This window comes from Crocodylus siamensis, chromosome 11 (assembly GCF_052110815.1).
Source record: "Crocodylus siamensis isolate JL-2025a chromosome 11, ASM5211081v1, whole genome shotgun sequence".
Classification (NCBI taxonomy): domain Eukaryota; kingdom Metazoa; phylum Chordata; order Crocodylia; family Crocodylidae; genus Crocodylus; species Crocodylus siamensis.
In genome coordinates this window covers 51,445,198-51,466,535 of record NC_143405.1, presented here as the reverse complement: position 1 = coordinate 51,466,535, position 21,338 = coordinate 51,445,198, and the positions used below count along the sequence as shown (strand labels likewise).

The window sequence follows — 21,338 nt, the reverse complement described above, 5'->3', positions numbered from 1 at the left end:
TTGTTCCCACATGTGCCTCTTGTCCTGCCTCAAAGGGGTTTGAGACGGGGCGAGAGGCATGCGTGCACTCGTCTGGATGTGCCCTATGAAGTCAAACTCACCCATTCTGAAACAGTGAAAAGTATTAGTAAACTGTGAAACTAGCCTCTGCTGGTAAAATAAGAGAGAAAAATCAACAGCATTCAATCTCAGGTCTGTACCTAAGATTGTTACTATTTTGGTTAAAAACAAATACACAATTCCAACACAAGGTTTTTTGTTAAATTACAGTTAATTATGAAAATGTGATGATTTGTTTGTAAAAGCTACCTGTGTGAGTAATGTTTTGCAGGGCAAGTCCCATAATCCTTATAAAATATAAGGAATGCCATTTAAGAACCTCCCCCCAATCTGTATTTTTATGGCAAAATATCCCGTTATCCTTATAATATAGTATATAGTCTTGGTTAATGATAATATTTATCACCACTCACATTTCAAAACCAGTCACAGCTGAATAAAAGATACAGCAATGATCTTAAGATATACAAACACCCAATGTATATATTCCATGCATATTGAAATAATTAATTCCATAGTTGTGGTCAGAGGTAAAGATGTTCTGGAGAAATGATGTGTAGTGACTTTGCACATATTGCTACCCCCGTTAAATGAATGTGTGAACTGTTAAGGTAATAGAATACTTATAAAAATAATGAAAGTGACTGGTTATGCTTATTTAATGACTAGATATTTTCCTAATTACCACTCTTTTGTCGTTCACTTTGTATAATCCTATTATACACTATAAGAATGGTAACTAGTAGGGGTGCGCCAGTTATATCAGTTGGTTACCGGATCGGCACCGATAAAAGGAGAAATGACTTTATCGGCTATCAGCTTTTTTTCGTCGTTGTAGCTGATAATTGTGGCCATGTGCCTGAAGCACCCTGGCAAATGTAGTCTGGACCCTGCACCCTTTTGCCCGACCTAGCCCATGGCAAACTACAGGTCCCAGCAAGCAGCAGGAAGGGGAGGGGGCACCAGGGAGTGGTCACAGGGTGCCATGCTTGGCTCAGCAACAAAGGGACCACTACTGGCTCCTGCTGCTGCCACCGCTATGGTAACATTACGCACATAGCAGGGCTCTGAGTGCTGGGGCTGCTGTGGAGACACTGGTCTGCATGTGGACAGGGTGAGCTTTCCATTCTGCTGAGCACTGGGCGCCTTTGCAAAAGTGGCTTCTCCCTGGCGGCTGCAGGCGCTCAGTTATGCAGGGCCCACTGGTGCTGAGGCAGCAGCATGCTCTGGGGCAGGGGTGGGCAAAATGCTACCTGTGGGCCAGATGCAGCCCACTAAGCCATTCTATCTGGCCCATGAGGCCCCTAAAAAATTTAGAAAATTAATACTTATCTGCACCTGGCTGCCTGTCATGCAGCCCTCGATGGCTTGCCAAAACTCAGTAAGCAGCTCTCCACCCAAAATAACTGCCTGCCCCTGTTCTGGGCCTTCAAACATGCCTGGAGCCACTGTCTGTGCGAGGGTCCGTGCTGCCCACCTGGGATAGCAGCAGGGGCTGTGCCAGGAGTGGGGCTGTGGGTAGGAGCCGTGAGTGAAGGGGTGACATGCATGGGAATAAGGTGATTAACATCAGATGACAAAGCTAATCTCTTTAACAGATTCTTTGCTTCCATTTTTCTGAGCAGGGACAGGGACATCTCCCACACTGGGATTCCAGACGGACCCAGGGCAGGTGCAGCCAGACCCAGGGTCAGTGAGGACCTAGTCAGGGAACTTCTGGAGGGACTAGATGTGTTCAAATCAGCAGGTCCTGATGATCTCCACCCCAGAGTGCTGAGGGAATTGGCAGAGGTTATTGCAGGACCCCTGGCACAGCTTTACGAGCACTCATGGTGCTCTGGTGAGGTGCCTGATGAGTGGAAAACGGCCAATGTGGTCACCATTTTCAAAGATGGTTCCCCCCAGGATCTGGTGAACGTTTGTTCACCAGAGCGCCCCAAGGGATGATGAGGTTGAACGGTTATAAACTACTACAAGACCGTTTCAGGCTAGACATAAGGAAGAATTTCTTTACTTTGCAGGGTCCGAGCCCCCAAGGTCTGGAACAGCCTGCCATTGGAGGTGGTTGAAGCACCTACATTGAACACCTTCAAGAGCAAATTGGATGCTTATCTTGCTGCAATGCTATGACCTCAGCTGACTTCCTGCCCTTTGGGCGGGGGGCTGGATTTGATGATCTTCCGAGGTCGCTTCCAGCCAGAAATCTGTGATATCTATGGAAAAAGGGAGGAAAGAGGACCCAGGAAACTATAGGCCCGTTAGTCTTACCTCGGTCCTGGGAAAGCTCTTTGAGAAAATTATCCAGGAGCACATATGCGAGGGGCCAGCAGGGGAGTTTATGCTTAGGGGCAACCAACTTGGGTTCATTTGAGGCAGGTCCTGTCAGACCAACCTGGTGGCCTTCTACGACCAGCTGACAAAAGCCTTGGACGTAAGTGTTGCAGTAGACATAGTTTTTCTGGACTTTAGGAAGGCCTTCAACACTGTCTCTCACCCCATCCTCATTAAAAAAATTAGGCATCCGTGGTGTCAATGCCTACAGTCAGATGGGTCGCAAATTGGCTGGAAGGCCACACCCAGAAAGTGGTGGTGGACAGGTCATTTTTGACCTGGAGAGATGTGGGAAGTGGGGTTCCCCAGGGCTCAGTCCTCAGGCCCACACTGTTCAATATCTTCATCAGTGATTTGGACAAGGGGGTGAAAAGCACCTTGTTCAAGTTCTCAGATGACACTAAGATGTGGGGAGAGCACGCTAGAAGACAGAGACAGGCTACAACTAGATCTCGACAGGTTAAAGAGGTTACAGAGGTGGGCGGATAAGAATAGGATGGGTTTCAATACAGACAAGTGCAAGGTGCTGCACCTGGGCAGGAAGAACCAGCAGCATACCTATAGGCTGGGGAACTCCCTTCTCGTCAGCAAGAGGCAGAGAAGGATCTTGGAATCACTACTGATTCCAAGATCAACATAGGCCACCAATGTGGGGACGTGGTCAGGAAGGCTAACCACACTGTCATGCATCCACAGATACATAATGACCAGGTCCAAAGAGGTGATCCTCCCCATGTATGTGACATTTGTCAGGCCGCAGCTGGAGTACTGCATCTAGTTCTGGGAGCCACACTTCAAGAGGGATGTGGACAACACAGAGAGGGCCCAGAGGAGGCCCACTCGCATGATTAGGGGACTGCAGGGCAGGCCCTACGAGGAGAGGCTACAGGACCTGAACCTGTTCAGCCTCCACAAGAGAAGGCTGACAGGGGAACTGGTGGCCACCTATAAACTTGCCAAGGGCACCAGCAGGCAATGGGAGAGTCCCTGTTCCCCCAAGCACTACCAGGGGTAACAAGGAACAAGGGCCATAAGCTGACTGAGAGTTGATTCAAGCTAGATATCAGGAGGCACAACTTTACTGTCAGGGTGGCTAGGACCTGGAACCAACTTCCAAGGGAAGTGGTTTACTTCCCTGAGGGTCTTCAAAAGGAGGCTAGACAGCCACCTAGCTGGGGTCATTTGACCCCACCATCCTTTCCTGCCATGGCAGGGGGTCAGACTAGATGATCTGCTTAGGTCCCTTCTGACCCTACCAACTGTGAAACTATGAAACACCCTCCTCATTGAGAGTCTCTGCTACTGTATTTTGTGAAACTCAAGAACTCTGTAGAAAGGAAATCTGACAAAGCTGGAGAGGAAACCAGGTTCTTGTGAAATGTTTCTTTGAAGTTTAGAATTTCTGCCTTTCACTGTATTCTGAGAAAACAGCTTTGAAGAGCTCCTTTAATTTTTTTTTATTTGTAGATTTTATCATTTTCTACCTCATCTCAGTGACCATTGCAGAGTTTAAAGTTTTCTGCAAATAAAATCAAGAATTTCTGCACATAAAAATCAATGCATGAAGTCTAAACCAGTTTGCTTCTACAAGCTAAAGAGCAACCATTACTGTTAAGGCTGCTAGTATAACCAGTTGCCCAAGAAGGTGTTCCCTGACCAGTGTTTTACACTGCAAATCTTAGCTAGCAACACAAATCAATAAATATTAAAGTACTAGCTACAGATCACAATATTTCCATGATACTGCTGTAGCTATTTTAAGGGAATTGTTTTCTGCCATCCTGATACTTTTCCTCTACACAGACTGGTAGCTCCTTCAGAAGCAGTAGAGTGATGAAGACCTAAATGAACTTTTGTGCCTAACTGACCAAAGTTGAAGTTAACGGTGTGAGGATTTGCATCCTGAACTCCATCATGTGCCTGGTATTTTCAGTCATGCATTTTTAGGAAATACATTTTTAGGAAATGTTTTCTGATAAGTTGGAGAGAGATATGTCTATATGCAGAGAGACAAAAGGCTTATTCTACTGTAAATTAACCAGAAGTATGTCTTGAAAAGAGAAGGCAGGGTAGATTTGCAGATTTATAGACTAAACCAGTGATGTATAGTATAAGCTATACATGTTAGTTAGGATTCATGCAGAAGGCAGGGTAGATTTATACCTTAAAGTTAGGTACAGACATTAAAAGAGGCTGAGGTAGAACTGATCAAAGTTACACGGTTTTGTGTAAGTGGCATAGTTTAGATTGGTAATGAACATACCACACATTTGCCCTTTGGTGTGGGGTGAGGAGGGGACAATCTTAGACTGGGTTCTGCCATTTTTAAACTAGTCTGTGTGTGCCAAACTTCTGTCCTGTTATGGGTAGAGGCTGGTTTCCGATCACTCATATCAGTAAAAGGGTAATGTCTGGACCTGGCCTTATAGACTACCTACACCAGAGGTGTACAGCAAAAGCTATGCATCCCTGGATGTATAGCTATTTTGTACATCGCTGGTTTAGTCTATAAAGGTGCAGATCTCCCCTGTTTTCTGCCTCACTCCAGACTAACAACCTAACTCTACACAAGAGAAACCTTCTACAGCAATGGAATCTGGATAGACTGATTGTGAAAAGGTACTTGCTTGATTTTTGCTCTCCTAGATATAGGGGAGACAGACAAAAATTATAACAAAATATATGCCATTGGACAACTCCCAACGCTGATCTATAAATGGTAATCATAAAGAGACCTCTGTGATTTGTGAAATGTTAAACACAAGACCTCACTATAATCAGACAAAGAAATAACACTGGGCGACGACTGGGCAATGTTTTGTTTCCTACAAAGGACATGTGGATTCCATGTTTATTAAGAAGGGACTATCACGTAGAATTAAACAGTTACATCCTAGCTCTTTTTCTGAAGAGGAAGAGAATTTTAGGTTGCACTGAATGCCTGATCTGTCTCTCACTGAACTTAAAGGACATCAACAGGTTTTATAATAACTCTAAGTGGAAAGAGGAAAAATGAAGATATAATATTTCGCTACTTAAACCAGTGGACTTCTACCTGAATGCGTTGCGGTGAAGCTACGGAAGAGTCTGTGGAGATAATCTGGATACGCTGGGAGGGGCTGGTCATCACTGGTGATTCAGATAATGTTGTCTGAACAGTCTGTACCTGTAAATAAGCAGGGAGAAATTGTACTTTGATGCACTTTTACAAAATACCACATATTTCCTTTCCTAATCATCAAGCAGCTCCACCATGGATTCTAGATTTATTACAAAAGGTTTCAGTCAGTAAAACTCATTCTATCTGTTTCCACTGAATTTTCAGAGTATGTTGTTGCTGTTGAAAAGAATGCACCAATTACATTATAGAACAGCCCCTGTATAATATAAATTTAACTGCCACAATAAAACAGTATCGTATTTCAGTTATTGGAATGCAAAAATATACTTTCTTAACTTTCAATAATTTATTCAATATATTCTTGCTTCTTTTTAAAATAAAGTTATTTGTATTGGACACAATAGTATATTGCATTAACAGATCACCTTTTCTGTGAGAATCTTAACATGTCTGATGAACATTTGAGTCCAGAATTTTCAAAACCAGCTGCCAACATTTAGGTAGCTAGATCCACATTCAGGTTCATACCTAAAACTGGCTTGGATTGTAGATGTCTGTGCACCTGCCTCTTCCATTTACTTTAATGAGATTAGTGAGCACTCAGTCACTTATTCATTGGCTGCTTTCAGTAACATGCCTGTCAGATTTAAGAATGAACTTTTAGGTGATCAAGTGAGTTTATATGCCTACAGCAATCTTCTGGAGATAGTATTGCTATTAATATTTTATAGATGAAGAAAATGAAATGTTGTGAGATTTGTGATCTGCAAAGTTTGAGTTTTAGGTTCAACGTTCTATTCTCTAGAACATTATTTCAGACCAAGCCTCTCTCACGTGGGTGAAGAAAAGAAGAAAACTTATTACTAATCCTATATTTTTTGTGTATCCCAAAAATACCCCCGTGAGCCCGGGGATGTTTTGATTCTTGGTTGGGACTTTCACTTAAAGAAAATATAGTGAAAGTCAGGGGATAATAAGTGCTCTGTAGGAGTCCATAAGCTTCCTGTCTGCCAAACCCTGACATTTTCCTCTTTTATGCTTATCTGTGTAGTCTACCTAAAATCTTGCATAATGCTTGGCTACCTCTGCAGTCTACTCAGAACAAACTGCAGCCTCATTTGCCTAGCAGCCATGAATTTCAGCTGTGAATTTCAAATTTTAGAGTTGATGTGTATTTGGATAAGCAACTCTGTAGATAAGTTTAGATGGTTCTAGTTTTACTCTGATTTCTAGATCAAATTTGCCCAGTATGCAAGTTTTCTTTACTGCTAGCGCTGCAGACCCTCCAACATATAAATAATAACGGGTACCAGACAGCCCATTCCTGTCCTTAGTTTTACATGTTCAATTGTTATTATCCTCAATGACGGTTTCACAAGTAAGACAAAAGGTAATACCATATTTTCTTGCATATAACATGCCCCCAAATAAAACATGCACCTTGTTTTTTGAAGGCAGAAAGTAGAAAAAACAGATTTTTTTCCCCAGTCATGCTCAAGTGCAGGACATAGAGTAAGTCTTCTTGGAAACATGGAGGGTGTGTCTCCATGTGCAGGGGCATGCAGTTTGTGGTGCCATAAACTGCACATGGAAAATATGAAAATGTGTGTCGCAGTGCAGATTTGTAGTGCAGTTGCAAAATTTGCTATCAGGAAATCCCAGTAGCAAAAAAACCCCAAAAACCTCTGGGGAAAAATACATCATAGAGCATGCATCAGTAGCATGCACTGGAACAAATGGAGGGCTGGCCATCCAGAGCAATTCTCTGGCTGCTGGCTAAGCTCCATGCTGCCAGATCTGCACCCCTACTCCACCAGGACACCAGGTAATACTACAGGGGTCAGCACAGGGCCCCGCACTCCCTTACCCTTACCCAGGATAATTTGCTGCGTGCCAAAGCATGCGTGCAGGGGCGTGTGATGGGGCATAAAGCAGTGACACAAACTTGTGCTGCTGTCTTTTGTACCTCTACAAGCACATGCACCTCCACATGGGGACCTGCCCACAGATTCCAAGAAGTGTGGCATCCCAGGAAACCATCTGAGTGAGGCAGCTGGTACTGGGAACTTCCTGTTGTCTTCTGCCTCACCCAGACTGTGTCCTTGGATGCCACATTTTTTGGACACTCAATATTCCCAGGGTGACTTACTCTGAATTGCACAAGGTTAGGCCCTAGACCTTTGCAAGGGCAGTAGCAAGACTGTTACTTCTTCATTATAGGTAGTTCTTTATACAAGTTCCTGTAAAAACACAGGTTGTGTCCACATCAAAAACTTCATCAAGCTTCACTTCCTGCTTCAGGCATGGGCTACATAAGTGCTCAGCCAATAGCTATAACTGTGAGAAGTTTTAACACAGGACTCCACCCCATTAGCTTGTTGAGCCATAAAAACGGATGTCATCTTGGCAGCTGTATGGCATGCAGTGTCTCCAGGTATGCTTGGAAGAAAACAGTGAAGAAAACATCTCCCTGCTTAATAGACACACCCCAATTTGGGGGTTCTGATTTTGGGGGAAATGGTGCATATTGTGTGCAAGAAAAATATAACACTTGATCCTGCCATTGGAATTAACAACTCTTGTTAGTGAGTGAGACGGAACAGAAACTATCTCCCTCCACGGTTCCTGTCTGTCTTCATTCTGCAGGACTAATGAGTACAAAATGCTGCATAAGCCCATTTTTGTCATATAAGTAAGGAGATGAACCCTGAATACATCCAGAGAATTGAAATGTTGTTCTTTTACCATTATATTCAGCATAGAATTGCAGTTTAAATACATTTGTTCGAGTGTGATATCACATGTATGGTTGTTCAGTAGGGGTGCACAAATAACGATTTTCTTGGCTGATACCGATAACCAATTATTCACCAGGCATATCGCCCAATGTCAATCCGATAACCTATTTACAGGAGCACAGCCAGGCAGTATAGACAGCAGTGCCCTGCAGGTAGGTCTGTGGAGGGGAAGGGGCAGAGGGGAGGGGAGGGGAGGGGATGGGTGGAGGTGGCGGGGCAGATTGAGGGCCCCATGGTAAGGAAGGGAGTGGGCCGGGGCTGGGGCTCTCAAGCCAGAGGATCCCAGGACTAGGGCAGGGAGCTGGAAGAAGCTGCAGGCAGCTTATTTAGGGGATCAGCATCCTGGTCCTTAAAAATGGCACCAGTGGCACTTGAACTAAAGCTTGTCAAATAAGCTTTAGTTCAAGCATCACTGCCACCATTTTAAAACACAGGGACATTTTTAGCAGCAGAGCCGAGCTGGGCAAGGGCAGAGGCAGGCTGCTCGCTGCAGGCTTAGGGCTCTCCACCCTGCTGCCTTTGCCCTGGGAGCCATGTGCTGGCTAAATGTCCCCTTCCTGCCCCGCAGTGGGAGGCACAATGTGCTGTCACCACTGCTGCCAGGTGGGCAGGGGTTGTATAGCAAGCACACAGCTCCCAGGGCAAAGGCAGCAGGGCACAGAGCCCACAGTATGCAGCCCACATCTGCCCCACGCACAAATCCAGGGGTGGGCACATGCCTCCCCCAGGAGGTGCACACAGTTGCAAGGAGCCACTCCCCACCCCAGGATCCCATTCACCACCATGGCTGGACAGCACTCCCAGCCCCACTCCCTCCTTCACCATGGACGCCTCAATCTACCTCTCCCCCTCCCCCCCGGCTATGCCCCTTTCCTCCCCTACACCCCTTCCCCCTCCACAGACTTACCTGCAGGGCACTGCTGTCCGCCTTGGCTGGCTGCATTCCTGGCCATGTGCATACTGCAGCTGCACACATGCACATGGCATTTGGGGACCCTGGCCAGAAGGCATATTATATTCATCAGTGACATCACTGGCTACACCGGCCAAAAAAGCTGACAGCTGATAACATTATTTTTCCTTTTATCAGTGCAGATCCAATATGGCATTGATATATAAGTGCACCTCTACTGTTTAGGACAGAGGGAGGGCAAACTCTTCTGGCAGTCATGCCACAAATAAGCTCTACACCCTTCCTAAGTGCCACTCTGATTCTTTTCCCTTACCTTATCTGCTACTCAGCTTGCTGCTCCCTGTGCTGCCTCCCTGGCCAAGGTGATGCTGTTTTATGCTTCCTGTCCTGTGCTCCCTGTCTGATCTGCAGATCTGCTTTCTGCTCCCTGCCCTATCTGTCACTGTGCTGCCTGCCTCTCCTCAGCCTGCTACATGCCACACACAGATGCTGCCTATGCTACTTTTGACACCCAGGCTACAGGTTGGCCACCCCTGGTTTAGGACATTTGGCTACTTGTCCCAGAAAGACTATAGATACATTCAATCGGATTTCCAAGAATTCATAGATTCATAAACATTAGGGCTGGAGGGGACCACGGAAGATCATCGAGTCCAGTCCCTTGCCTGAGGGGCAGGAAGTCAGCTACGGTCAAAGGATCCCAGAAAGATAAGCGTCCAAATGTTTCTTAAAAGAGTCCAGAGTAGGTGCTTGCACCACCTCTGGAGGGAGTCTATTCCAGGCCTGGGGGCTTGGACATTAAAGAAGCTTTCTGTGAGCCTTAGCAGTGCAACAACCTTCAAGACCTCTGTACATGTAAGGGGTATTACATGGGTACTCCAAACTTATACATACAGAATCCTACCAACTGTGATTTTTTTTCTGTTCATTCTTCATGTCCATTCAGCCCTCAATTATGTTGATGTAAGTGCCAATAAGAGGAAACAAGTAGTACTCATTTTGATCATGGCTTCCGTAAAGTAAGCACTGGCCAGCTAGGAAACAGACTAAGAACCTAAATTCATTTCACAAAGGCTGCTAATAGGCTTTCAGTCATTATCAACTTGCAAGTAAAAGAGAAAGTGCCATATGCCATTATCAATCCCCAGACCCAGGAAATTTATTTTGGTTAAGCTCTGCTTCAGTTCTAGTGTTCATCTGAGACATGTGAAAAAGCCTTATTAGGTTTTATTGGCTTCCCTCATATCTAAATATGAACTGGATCTACTGTTTGATTCCTCAATATTTGGAAGAGAACGCAAAAACATTTTCAATCCTATTTGTGTATACACCAAATAAAAAACTCACCCTTTCATTATTGAAGCAACTATATAAATATTCACATAACACTCTCTGTTCAGTCACAAACATGAGAATAGCAAAATCAAGAGTGGGTCCTTCAAGCCCTCCACACAAATAATACCATCTGAAACGGACAGAATTTGCATACTTGGGAGAGCTCCCAGGACTGAACCCTCTGACTGAGAGTCAGTACAAAATACTTGGGTTTGTAATACATTATTTAAATAACAATTTTAAAAAATTCATTCTGATATTTCTAGGTTTAGACATTATTAAAACACAATTTTATATCTTTATTTGTATGGTGCTCACTAGAAAGACTTGTTTTAAATTTATGTTCTGCAAATCAGTACTCCGGGATGTAGGCAAATGCCTTTGCCTGTTGAGGGAAAATTGAAATCAATGGATATTATTTGATTAGTGAATCATAGTGTGCAAACATAACAATATTTTTAACTAACTTTCCTAGAAAGCTTTGGCACACAGATTTCATGTCCACATGGAACTATTGCTTTTAATACGCTGGATTACAACAATTTCTCAGAAGAGACTTAACATATTTAATTTGTCAATAATTTTTAACACAACAGAATATGCTAGTTCCAGATAGAGTCAAGAGCCTGCATCACAGACCATTTCTCAGTCACATGCTTTATTGATAGTTTCTGTACAAACAGAACCCAGCAATAATATTGAAGTGATTAGTGGCAACAGTGTTTACCATTTAAACAACAAATACTGACAGCTATTATTACAACAATGATACAAAATAGCAATTTTTCCTTTTAATTTACTTAACTAAATAGACAAGGAACTCAGACCATATGGTACTGAAGACTGACTATATATATAGTCTGTAGTCTGTTTCTGTAGGCTGTAGAAACAGACTTTCTCTATATATATATGTGTGTGTGTACACACACACACACACAAAGTAAGCGTCACATTTCTATCTTCTATAGTCAGATTTACAAAAGAATTCAGTTTCTGTGACATTTACTTATTTGAGACCTGTGAGGTACACATGAGCCACAACTAAGGTTGTAATTAAATGTTTTTTCATTTGAATGTATTAAAAAAACTGGAATTTTTAAAGTGTATCTGTGATGCAAAATGAAACTTATCTTAAATGTTATCTCAATCATTTTGAAGTTCTGATCTCCTCAAAATCCTACACAAGTCAGGCTATGATGGTAATTACATTCCATTAATTAAGACGATTTAAACTGTTCCTAAATAAATTCCGGAACTGTCAAGGGTATTGTAAAATTGTATCCGTTGCGTCATCAACTTACAACAACCATATAGTCTTACTATTTAGAAATCCCAAGAAAATACTTAAATTTTTAGGATTTGGTCTTAGATTCTCTATCTTCTATCTTTCGATAAAACCAAGGTCTCTTGAAACATAAAATATTAATATATTAATATTAATTTACATGGAGCTTACGTTGACAAAAGCAGAAATGTTACCCCCACCCAAGCAGTTCTGGAAGGACCCGTTGATCAAGTCTGCCTTGCTTGAGAACACTAAACTTGGACTTAGTCATAAATTAAATTTGGATAGGGAGGAACGTTCTGTTAGTTGTTAAGGTAAATATTATTTTAGCTACTTTTTGATTTAAAGTAAAGAAAAACACTTAAGGCACCAAACAAAATATTACTGCACATTATTAACATAAAAATGTTAATTAATTGTATTCAGATAAAAACTTTTATTAACTGAGTCAGGCAGTTCTATTCCTTTTGTGCTAGGAGAGACAGACGCAGGGCATAGCACTGATCAGTGGTGTTATAGAGCATCCAATATTTTAAAATTAGATGCCTAACCAGCAAAAATCTAATTCCCGGTGTCAGGAGGACTTTTGCATCCACTTATATAGAGTACAAACTATGAATGATATTAGTCCAAAGGCAAAAGGCTCATGACTTACCGTATAATTCACTGGACTGGGCACCAGCAGAGTCAACAGGATTTCAAGCCATGGTGCATTTCATCCCACAGCTCAGCACCGCTCAGTATGTATTCCAGATACCCCCCACAAAGGATCCACAGGCTAATTAGCTTCCCACTCATGACTGGAACCAGGTGCTCTTGTCATGAGTTCTGGGATCTGCCAAAAATTGATAGGCAGATGAGACATAAGGCAACTTTGTCTGGCTTCACCTCATGGAGGGTGGGGCCATACTAATATGCAACAGGATGATAGAGGGAATCTGCATGAACTGTTTGGGGCCTGTTTGGTGATGTTTGCCAAATATTTAAGGCTGGTGAAGAAACAGTAATCACTAGAAATGGTAAAGAAAGGTGAAGCAAAGCTGTGGGAATGAAGAAGAAGTAAAAATATATGTAATATAGTGGCTCACCATGACTTGAAAAAGAGTTGCGCTGAGGAGGTCTGTGCTCAGTGAGCACTATTGTATACCTTATTGAAATGTGTTGCCTTAAGCTATCTTTGTGGTATATTCCTATGTTTGTCCAATATGGACTATGTGCTTTATAGTCATGCTCAGTGTTGGCTGCACTTGCCCTTATTTGAGTTAATAAGGTATTGTGTATTTAATGGCTGTTTGAGTGTATTTATCTGTCTGTCCCTACTAACATACAGAGTACCTACACATGAACACAAGGGTGAATAAACTAAAGGCCACTAAGCTACAAAATTTGACCAGCTTGTTCAGACGTATTTACAAAATCGGAAGCGCTCAACTTCTGACCTGTGGGATTGATCCAATTAACAGAGCAGTGTCATTAGGCCCATGGCTCTTCCCATAGGTCCAGAAATTTGGCATTGGGAAAGCAGTAGCAGCATTAATTGCTCCCAGAGCCATAAACACTATCACCACTCTTTCACCGGCAAATTTCTGGACCCGTTGGGAGCCCACTGGCATGGATGACATGGTTCTGTGCACCAGAAGGCATTGGTGCATGGTTGCTTTGTGGCTGGATTCAGCATGCAGGTTCAATCTGCAGGTGCAATCCAGTGTGTGGGTTCATGACAATGCTCTGGATCACACCTGTGGATTAACCTTGCGCTGGATCTGGCCCGGAGTCTGGCCCTACACCACTCATCTGGCCAGGGAGGCTGAGCATAACTGTACATAATGACATCTGAAATAATTATCATTATATTTTTCTGACAAGTGTACGCATCAAAACAGAAAACACACACTGTGCTATGGAATATGTCAGATTTACCATTCCACTGATTTCCATGGAATGGTTATGGCTTGATACAAAATGGCAGATATGGTAGAACATTACCAGCGCAAAGGGTTAATTTCTCTTAAATACAAAAGATGCAGGACTGAGAAAGGATCCAGGAGTTTCTTATTTTAAAGCAAAATTGCTTCCTAACCATGTCAGACCCATACAAAGGACTGGAATATATCATCACAGGTTGCTATCATGCCATACTAAAGAGTTATAATTGTACCAATTTTAAATATTTAATTAGGAAATATACCCTCAGCTTTAAAAATATGCAACTTTCTGAGTGGATTTAAGAAACAGGACTATCAGAAATCAACCAGCTTCTCTTCATGGCTGTTATATAAGGGTATTTTTATCTATAATATTCAGTTAGAAATAGATTAATTAATCTTATTCTGAATAAAAGGTCTGAATATTATTTCAGGTAAATAATACAGTTTTGCTTATATTTTGTTTATATGTAAGTTGTAGGATTATAACTAGTGTTTACAATTCAAATTTCAAGTGCAAAATATATAACACACTATGAAACTTGTACCACATGTTTAAAGCACCCACTATGAAAGATGCAAACACTGTAAGTAAAATTTTAGTCTACCAAGTTAATTAAGAAAGGCATAATATATTCTGCAAAAGATGAAAACAGGTTTAAAAAATATCTAAGACAGCTGCTTGCTTTTCTTTTAAATACTGGCAACTAATTAGAAGTCTGTCAATAGATGATAAAAGAAAGAAAACAGGCCTTAAATCATAAGAAACTTCAACCTACCAAATTTTAAACATATTTAATTATGAGTTGTTTACAAGTAACCACTACATATTTTTCCTTACAATTACTCAAAAAAAAAATCCATTCTCCAAAAGCTTTTTTTAAAATCAGATTCCATTAAGCAAAACACTGAGTATACATATTTCAAGAAAAAATAAAACGATCTGCTTCGATACCCTTAGCATTGTTTGCTTCCTGGAGCTCCCTAGCTATATACTGTACAGACTCTAGTACTTACAGTGTCAGATCCTTCCTGCAGCTTTATTTACATTTTTTCTCAGCAAACCTTTCAGCCCAAAACAATCCAACAAGAATGTAGAGGTCACTTTTAGTCTGTTCACAGACATTTGCATCCAGTCTCCATTAGTGAAGATTCCAATCACAGAAACCAGACAGAATTATTTAAAAATGCCCTCTCTGTGACCCTGCTCCTCTGAAGGTCAAGTGCACTATCACTCCCTGTAACCAAGGAAGCAGAATCGACGTGTTCCTGCTGTTTTGCCAGCTGCTGAAGCAGTTTGTCTAATAATACAATTAATTTCATCTGGGGAAGATGCACTCAGGTTATAAAGCTTCCCCTTCTCTCCACCTCAGCCCCTCAACTTGCTACCTCTCCGTGAACTATAAGGCAGCACACAAAAATGTTTTTGAGGAAAAAAAAGACTTTGCCCAGCTCCTGAATTATTTTCAAATCATTAAAATGGAAAAAGAAAACCACCATGTTCCCCGTGGAGCATCTTTATCTTTACAGTTCATTAAGCTAATGTATTTAAAGGAACACAGGCCTCGCTAAACTACTATGCACCCCTCAAACATGAAGAAATGTAATCAGTCTTATTATATGTAAGAATTAATACATTAAATTCATGATGCATATCTGATGATTGTGATTCATTATTTTAACTCCCTAACAAAACATTTGGCATTGGATGTAATGAAATCTGGCACATTAGAGCAACAATATGCTACTAATAAAAGAAACATTCTGAAATATCTGGAAGGGATTTTTTTTCTTGTCTTCATAATTTAACTAAATGTTGGCGAGAAGTAGCTAAAATCCATGAAAAATGTTATGATGGTAAATTTAATTACAGTGAATTTCCATTACAGAAGCTTATGTAACAACTCCATGACCTAGGTGACTTTAAGTAACACTAGGATTTAATTTCAACTTCAAGGACTCCTAACCTGAGTACTGAAATGTGTTCTCTGTTAAATATGGCACTTTACACAATAATAAGAAAACAATGAAGACAAGATTTATCTAGTGTATAAAATCATGAACTTGGAAGAGTTTAAAAGTCTTCAGTCTGTCTATAGAATAAGTAGTACCAGCTTACATCAGTGCAGATTTTTCAGTGTGGGGACATGGACAAACAAAACACGAACTCCTTAAAAATGCGGTAGGTACACTTACTGCACAGCTAACCTACCATAAGTGTTCTGGTTCTCCACTCCTATTCCACAGTAAATAGATATAAGCTGCAAACTTTTAACCCTGCTTTATTCAGCTTATTTTACCTTAGGACAGAAGCAGTCAATTCGGATGTGTTCCTGAATGGTAAAAAAATGTTCCCCTTAAAATGGAATAACAGTCCATGATCACATGCAACCCATGTTAAGTCAACAAACTTACACCCCAATTCAGTAAGGTACCAAAAAACCTAAATAACTCTAAGCAAGAACAGTCAAAAACTAGAGTTGGAAGGGACCTCAGGTGGTCATTTAGTCCAACCCCCTGCTCAAATCAGGACCCTCCCCAGTTAGATCATCCTATCCAGGGCTTTTTCTACCCAGGTCTTAAAAATCTCCAAAGATGAAGATCCCAAAACCTCTCTGGGTTGCCTGTTCCTGTGCTTTACTACCTCCTAGTGAAAAAGTTTTTCCTAATACCTAACGTATATTTCCCTTCCTGCAACTTGAAACAGTTGCTCCTTGTTCTGTCATCTGCCACCACTGAGAACAGCCCAGCCCCATCCTCTTTTGAACCCACCTTCAGGTAGTTGAAGGCTGCTATCAAATCCCCCATTAGTCTTCTTTTCTCCAGACTAAATAAGCCCAGTTTCCGCAGCCTCTCCTCATGTGCCCCAGTCCCCTCACCATTTTCATTGCCCTCCCCTGGACTCTCTCCAATTTGTCCACATCCTTTCTGTGGGAAGGGTTTCAAAACTGGACACAGTACTCCAGATGTGGCCTTACCAGTGTCAAATAGAGGGAATAATCACTTCCCTTGATCTGCTGGCAATACTCCTACGAATGCAGCCCAGTATGCCATTAACCTTCTTTGCAACAAAGGGACACTTGGTTCATAATCAGCTTAATGTCCACTGTAACCCCCAGGCCGTTTTCTGCAGAGCTGCTGCTTAGCCAGTCAGCCCCCAGCCTATATGTGTGCACGGGATTGTTCCATCCTAAGTGCAAGATGTACTTGTCCTCATTGAACCTTACTAGATTTCTTGTGGTCCAATCCTCCAATCTGTTGAGGTCTCTCTGAATCCTAGCCCTATCCTACAGCATATCTACTACTCCCCCCAGTTTGGTGTAACCTGAAAACTTGCTGAGTGTGCAATCCATCCCATCTTCCAGGTCATTGATGAAGACATTGAACAAAACTAGCCCCAGGACTGACCCCTGGGGAACTCCACTTGATACCGACTGCCAACTAGATATCGAACCATTTATTACTACCTTTTCAGCCCAATGATCCAGCCAGTTTTCTATCAGCCTTACAATCCATTCACCTAACTCATACTTTCTTAGGTTGCTTGCAAGGATGTTGTGGGAGACTGTATCAAAAAGCCTTGCTAAGGTCAAGGTATATCACATTCACTACACTCCCACCATCCACAGAGCCAGTCATTTCATCACAGAATGCAGTCAGCTTGGTTAGGCATGACTTGCCTTTGGTGAATCCATGTTGACTGTTCCTTATCACCTTTTTTCCCTCTAAGTACTTAAAAATGGATTCCTTGAGGTGAGGCTGACTGGTCTATCATTCTCTGGATCTTCTCTTTCTTCAAGATGGGCACTACTGTTACCCTATTTGCCCTTTTGCAATCATCTGTTGGTGATATTTACCAGAACCTGGCCAGCCAGCCAGGCTCTGTGCAACAAGATTGCTACTGCTGCAGCCCCAAAAGGCCCCCAGGCCCCCAGGTAAGGTTGCTAAGGCCAGCCCAGTGCTGGCCCTAGCCTCCCCTACCCCACTCAGGGTAACTTGCCACACACCAGATGGTGTATGGCACAGGCATTCCCTGGAGACAAACAGCAGCAGCACACCTTGTGCTGCTTCTTGTCCTTGAAAGAAGCAATGTCTATGCTCATGTGGACACAGCTAGAGAAGCCAAGAATTTTCTGCAAAGTGTGCTAATGCTACCCCAAAGAAAGTCACGGTTGAGACTGATGGCAAGACAGGATGCGAGGGAAGCTTGCCCAGCTTCTGCCTTGGAGATAAATAGAAGACTATAGTCACCTGGACTGTTAAGTCAACAAGTATCACCAGCACTAATTCCACACTATTGTTGTTAAACTGAAGTTTATGGTTATATGCTAATTAGCTATTGAATCATTTGCATTAAATGTCATACACAGAGGTCCACAAACCTTGGCAAATTTTTCCTTCTTAAAAAGAACGGAGAAGATGAACAGATACAAATTAACATTAACAGTGCAAATACTAACCTCAGTTCTAAACTGTTTCCTGGGTAAATCAAGAATGATGGCTCGTTAACATTTTACATACACTATAGCTGAAATCTATCAGTGGTCTTATCAGCTGCTAAAACAAATAAAAAAAGCCACCACTAAAAAGGGTAGATCACAAGATCCATGGGAATAAGTTTGCACAGAGGAAAAATAACACAGTTGACTTGTCTACACATACATTAATGTGTAAAGTAGTACCTCCAGTGTAAGGTATTAAATTAATGCACATTAGGCTGCACTAAGGTGCAGAAGTGCAAGTGCACGCTTTTTAAGTGATGCTTAAGTGTAATAGCCTATTTTACTGCCCATTAGCACAATAGCATGTTTTTTCACACATGGCTTTGATGCACAGTAAAATAAGCTACTGCACATTAAAGCACATATATAGACATGTCCAGTGAGTGTTCCATTTAGGATCCACTGAGGAACATTTTTCAGTGATTGTCTTGAAATACCAGTCTGGACTTTTGTAAAAGTTTGAAATGTTAAGTTTCAGATTCTACTCTTCAGCACAAAGGGGACATGTTCCGAAAGGCAATATGCCAGCTGTGCAACCAAGTATAATGCTGTTCAGATCAAAGTATTTGTCCCAACTTTTAGGTGATGCTTCCTTCTCTTAACACCTTCATGAACTTAAACACACAAAAAACTTGAACCCAGGAGGAGGTGAAAATAGAACACTTCCTGGGAACTATGATGGTTTTTTATATAATTGTATTTGTCTCTAAGATTCCAGGTTGACAGGCGCTTAAGAAATAAGGTAAAAAAAATCATATAATGGCAAAAAACCCATAATTTATTACATTAAAGGCTTATAGAACACAACTCAGGAATATGTGTGGAGCTAGTCAATATACGGGTTCTCTTTTTGACACAGAGTTGCAAGTTATACAGAACTTTTATAAGCCATGATAATATTACATCAGCTCCAAGCACTATAGTGTGAACCTATATAAACAATGAGCCCAAGCTCAAACTAATAAACATGTTAGATGTGGCAGTAATTTTTTTCCTTACTAGTGTGAGGAAGATAATATTTAAAATGTTATGGTTTGGGAAGAAAGGAGATAACCTACAATTTATTATGACAGTGGCAGAGTAGATGTGCTGCTCCAGAGGCACAAGTTGGAGCCCTGCACCCAGCTGATGCCAAAGACCATGAAGCGTCAACTCAGCTCTGTCACAGGGGCACTGAGGTGCCCTGTGACTTAAAGGATAAGAGGAGAGTTGTCAAGCAGCAGAGCAGCGCAGCTGTGGGTTGCTGGGGCAACCAGCCGGTCAGGTGACCGGAAGGGGGCAGGGCCAGGCCCTTTATAACAGCTCAGGTTGGCGCCTGTAAGCAGTTCCTCTCCGGTCACTGCATAAGTAGGAGTGCTGTGGCAGTGAGCTGAGCAGCAGAGCCTATGGTGGCAGTTTGACTATTGCAATGATGCGAGGGGAGAGGGAGAGCCCTGAGAAAGGTATCAGTGAGAACCAGCGCGGTGTGTGGTTTGTGTTATAAGCTGGTGGGCTTTTGCTTGTGTTGTAGCCGCTTGGCTTACGGTTTTGTTATGATTACACCGGAGGACCGGGTGAGGCTGTAGGGGTGAGAGGAGGCCTCACGGGGGCTCCCCAGCCGCTGGGGGTTCCCGGAGCTCAGCGGGGCACAGCAAGTGATGCCGGTGGGGCACAGCGGTTTGTGCCGGAGAGGCGCGGCAAAGGACCCAGAGGGGGCAGTGGGTGTGAGAGGTGCGGCAAAGGCCCCAGGTGGGCCATGTACTTGATAAAGCCACCCCAAGGTGGGCAGCAAGTTTCATTGACAGGCACCCAAGACAGGTGCGAGCTAAAGGGGTGTCTGGAAGGTCCCCGTACCAGCAGGGGAGCCCTAGGAACCAGAGGGGCCAAGTAAGGCTCCGGCTGCCTGAGCCTTACAGGACACACTTTGTCAGGATCATCATTGGCAGGACTTTGAAGGGGCCAGGTAGGGCTCCGGCCGCCTGAGCCTACCAGGGCACACTTAGTTGGACAACCATCATTGGCAGGGGTCAGCAGGGGCCAGGTAAGGCTCCGGCCGCCTAAGCCCAATTGGATGGTCACCAGGGACAGGACTCAGAAAGGGCCAGGTAGGGCTTAAGCTGCCTGAGCCCAGTCAATTATAGCGGGTTAATCCAGTCAAGGGGGCCACGCCCAGAAGGGGCGCCGGAGAAAGGGCGTGGATTGCGGGTCAGGCCCAGGGACGCCGGAGAAGGGGCGCTGGTTGTAGGCCAGCCCAGGGGGCACCAGTAGGGTGCAGGACCAGACAACGTCCAGGAAGAGCTGCGAGGCTTGGGGCGTGCTATAAGGGGAGGTCGGAGGCACGCACTGCCCATAAGGCTGGGGTGAGAGCACCCCATCTGGAACGGAGGCAATACCAGCGCAGTGTCATAGGTGCAAGTAGGCAGCCTCCCATACTGAACCTAAGATCAAAGACGTGGCGGGCGAGTCGAGGGTGCTGGATTGCCTAAGTGACACGGCAGGGGGCACTAGCGAGTACACGGCCGCTCATAGGCTCCCACTCCGTGACAAGCTCTAAATAGCTGGCTATCTGGTTTTTAGAGAGGAGAGTGAACAGCAGCCAGACATAATGCTGGCCAGATCCTTCCCTTGTGTATTACTGACTAGAGAAAACTACATGTCTTGGGCAGAGGATTCAGAAGGACCTTTGACCCCATAATCTGTTATCTATAATAAAAGCAAATTTTATCTTCTGAACATGACTGCAACCCTCATATGAATGCAGACAAGTACTACAAAATTACAACACGAAACTTTAATTTTTTTATTGCCCATACACGTTATTGTTACATACTCAACTATTTAAATCTACCATGTCAGTTCTATCAATTAAAACTAGACTGCAAAAAGTACTATTAAAATATACATGGAATACCCCTACACTAGCATAATAATGGCCTACATTACATATTTCCCCTGCTATTCCTAACTTTTGAGTCCATAAACCCAATCTTCTGGATACGCATTATAAAATACTAAATAAATGATTTGTATATTAAATAAACCCAGACACGTACATACTAGGAGCCTCCATACAAAGCAGTCATAACTAG

The 21,338-nt window shown here is 42.9% G+C and overlaps 1 protein-coding gene across 3 annotated transcripts in view; it reads right to left on the bottom strand.

Annotated features, from left to right (window-relative positions):
* The window catches only part of NR2C2 (nuclear receptor subfamily 2 group C member 2), a 93,142-nt gene that overhangs the window by 40,752 nt on the left and 31,052 nt on the right, over window positions 1-21,338 (bottom strand). Inside the window, exons 1-2 of one of the 3 annotated variants that reach the window (XM_090022688.1) lie at window positions 12,499-12,590; window positions 5,447-5,557 (exon numbers count right to left, since the gene is read on the bottom strand). In XM_090022688.1, the coding sequence (XP_089878814.1) occupies window positions 5,447-5,518 (72 nt within the window). In that variant the 5' untranslated portion in view covers window positions 5,519-5,557; window positions 12,499-12,590. Of the gene's footprint in view, window positions 1-5,446; window positions 5,558-9,217; window positions 9,237-12,498; window positions 12,591-21,338 lie in introns of those variants that run through there. The other 2 variants (XM_090022686.1, XM_090022687.1) reach the window with 2 other exon arrangements.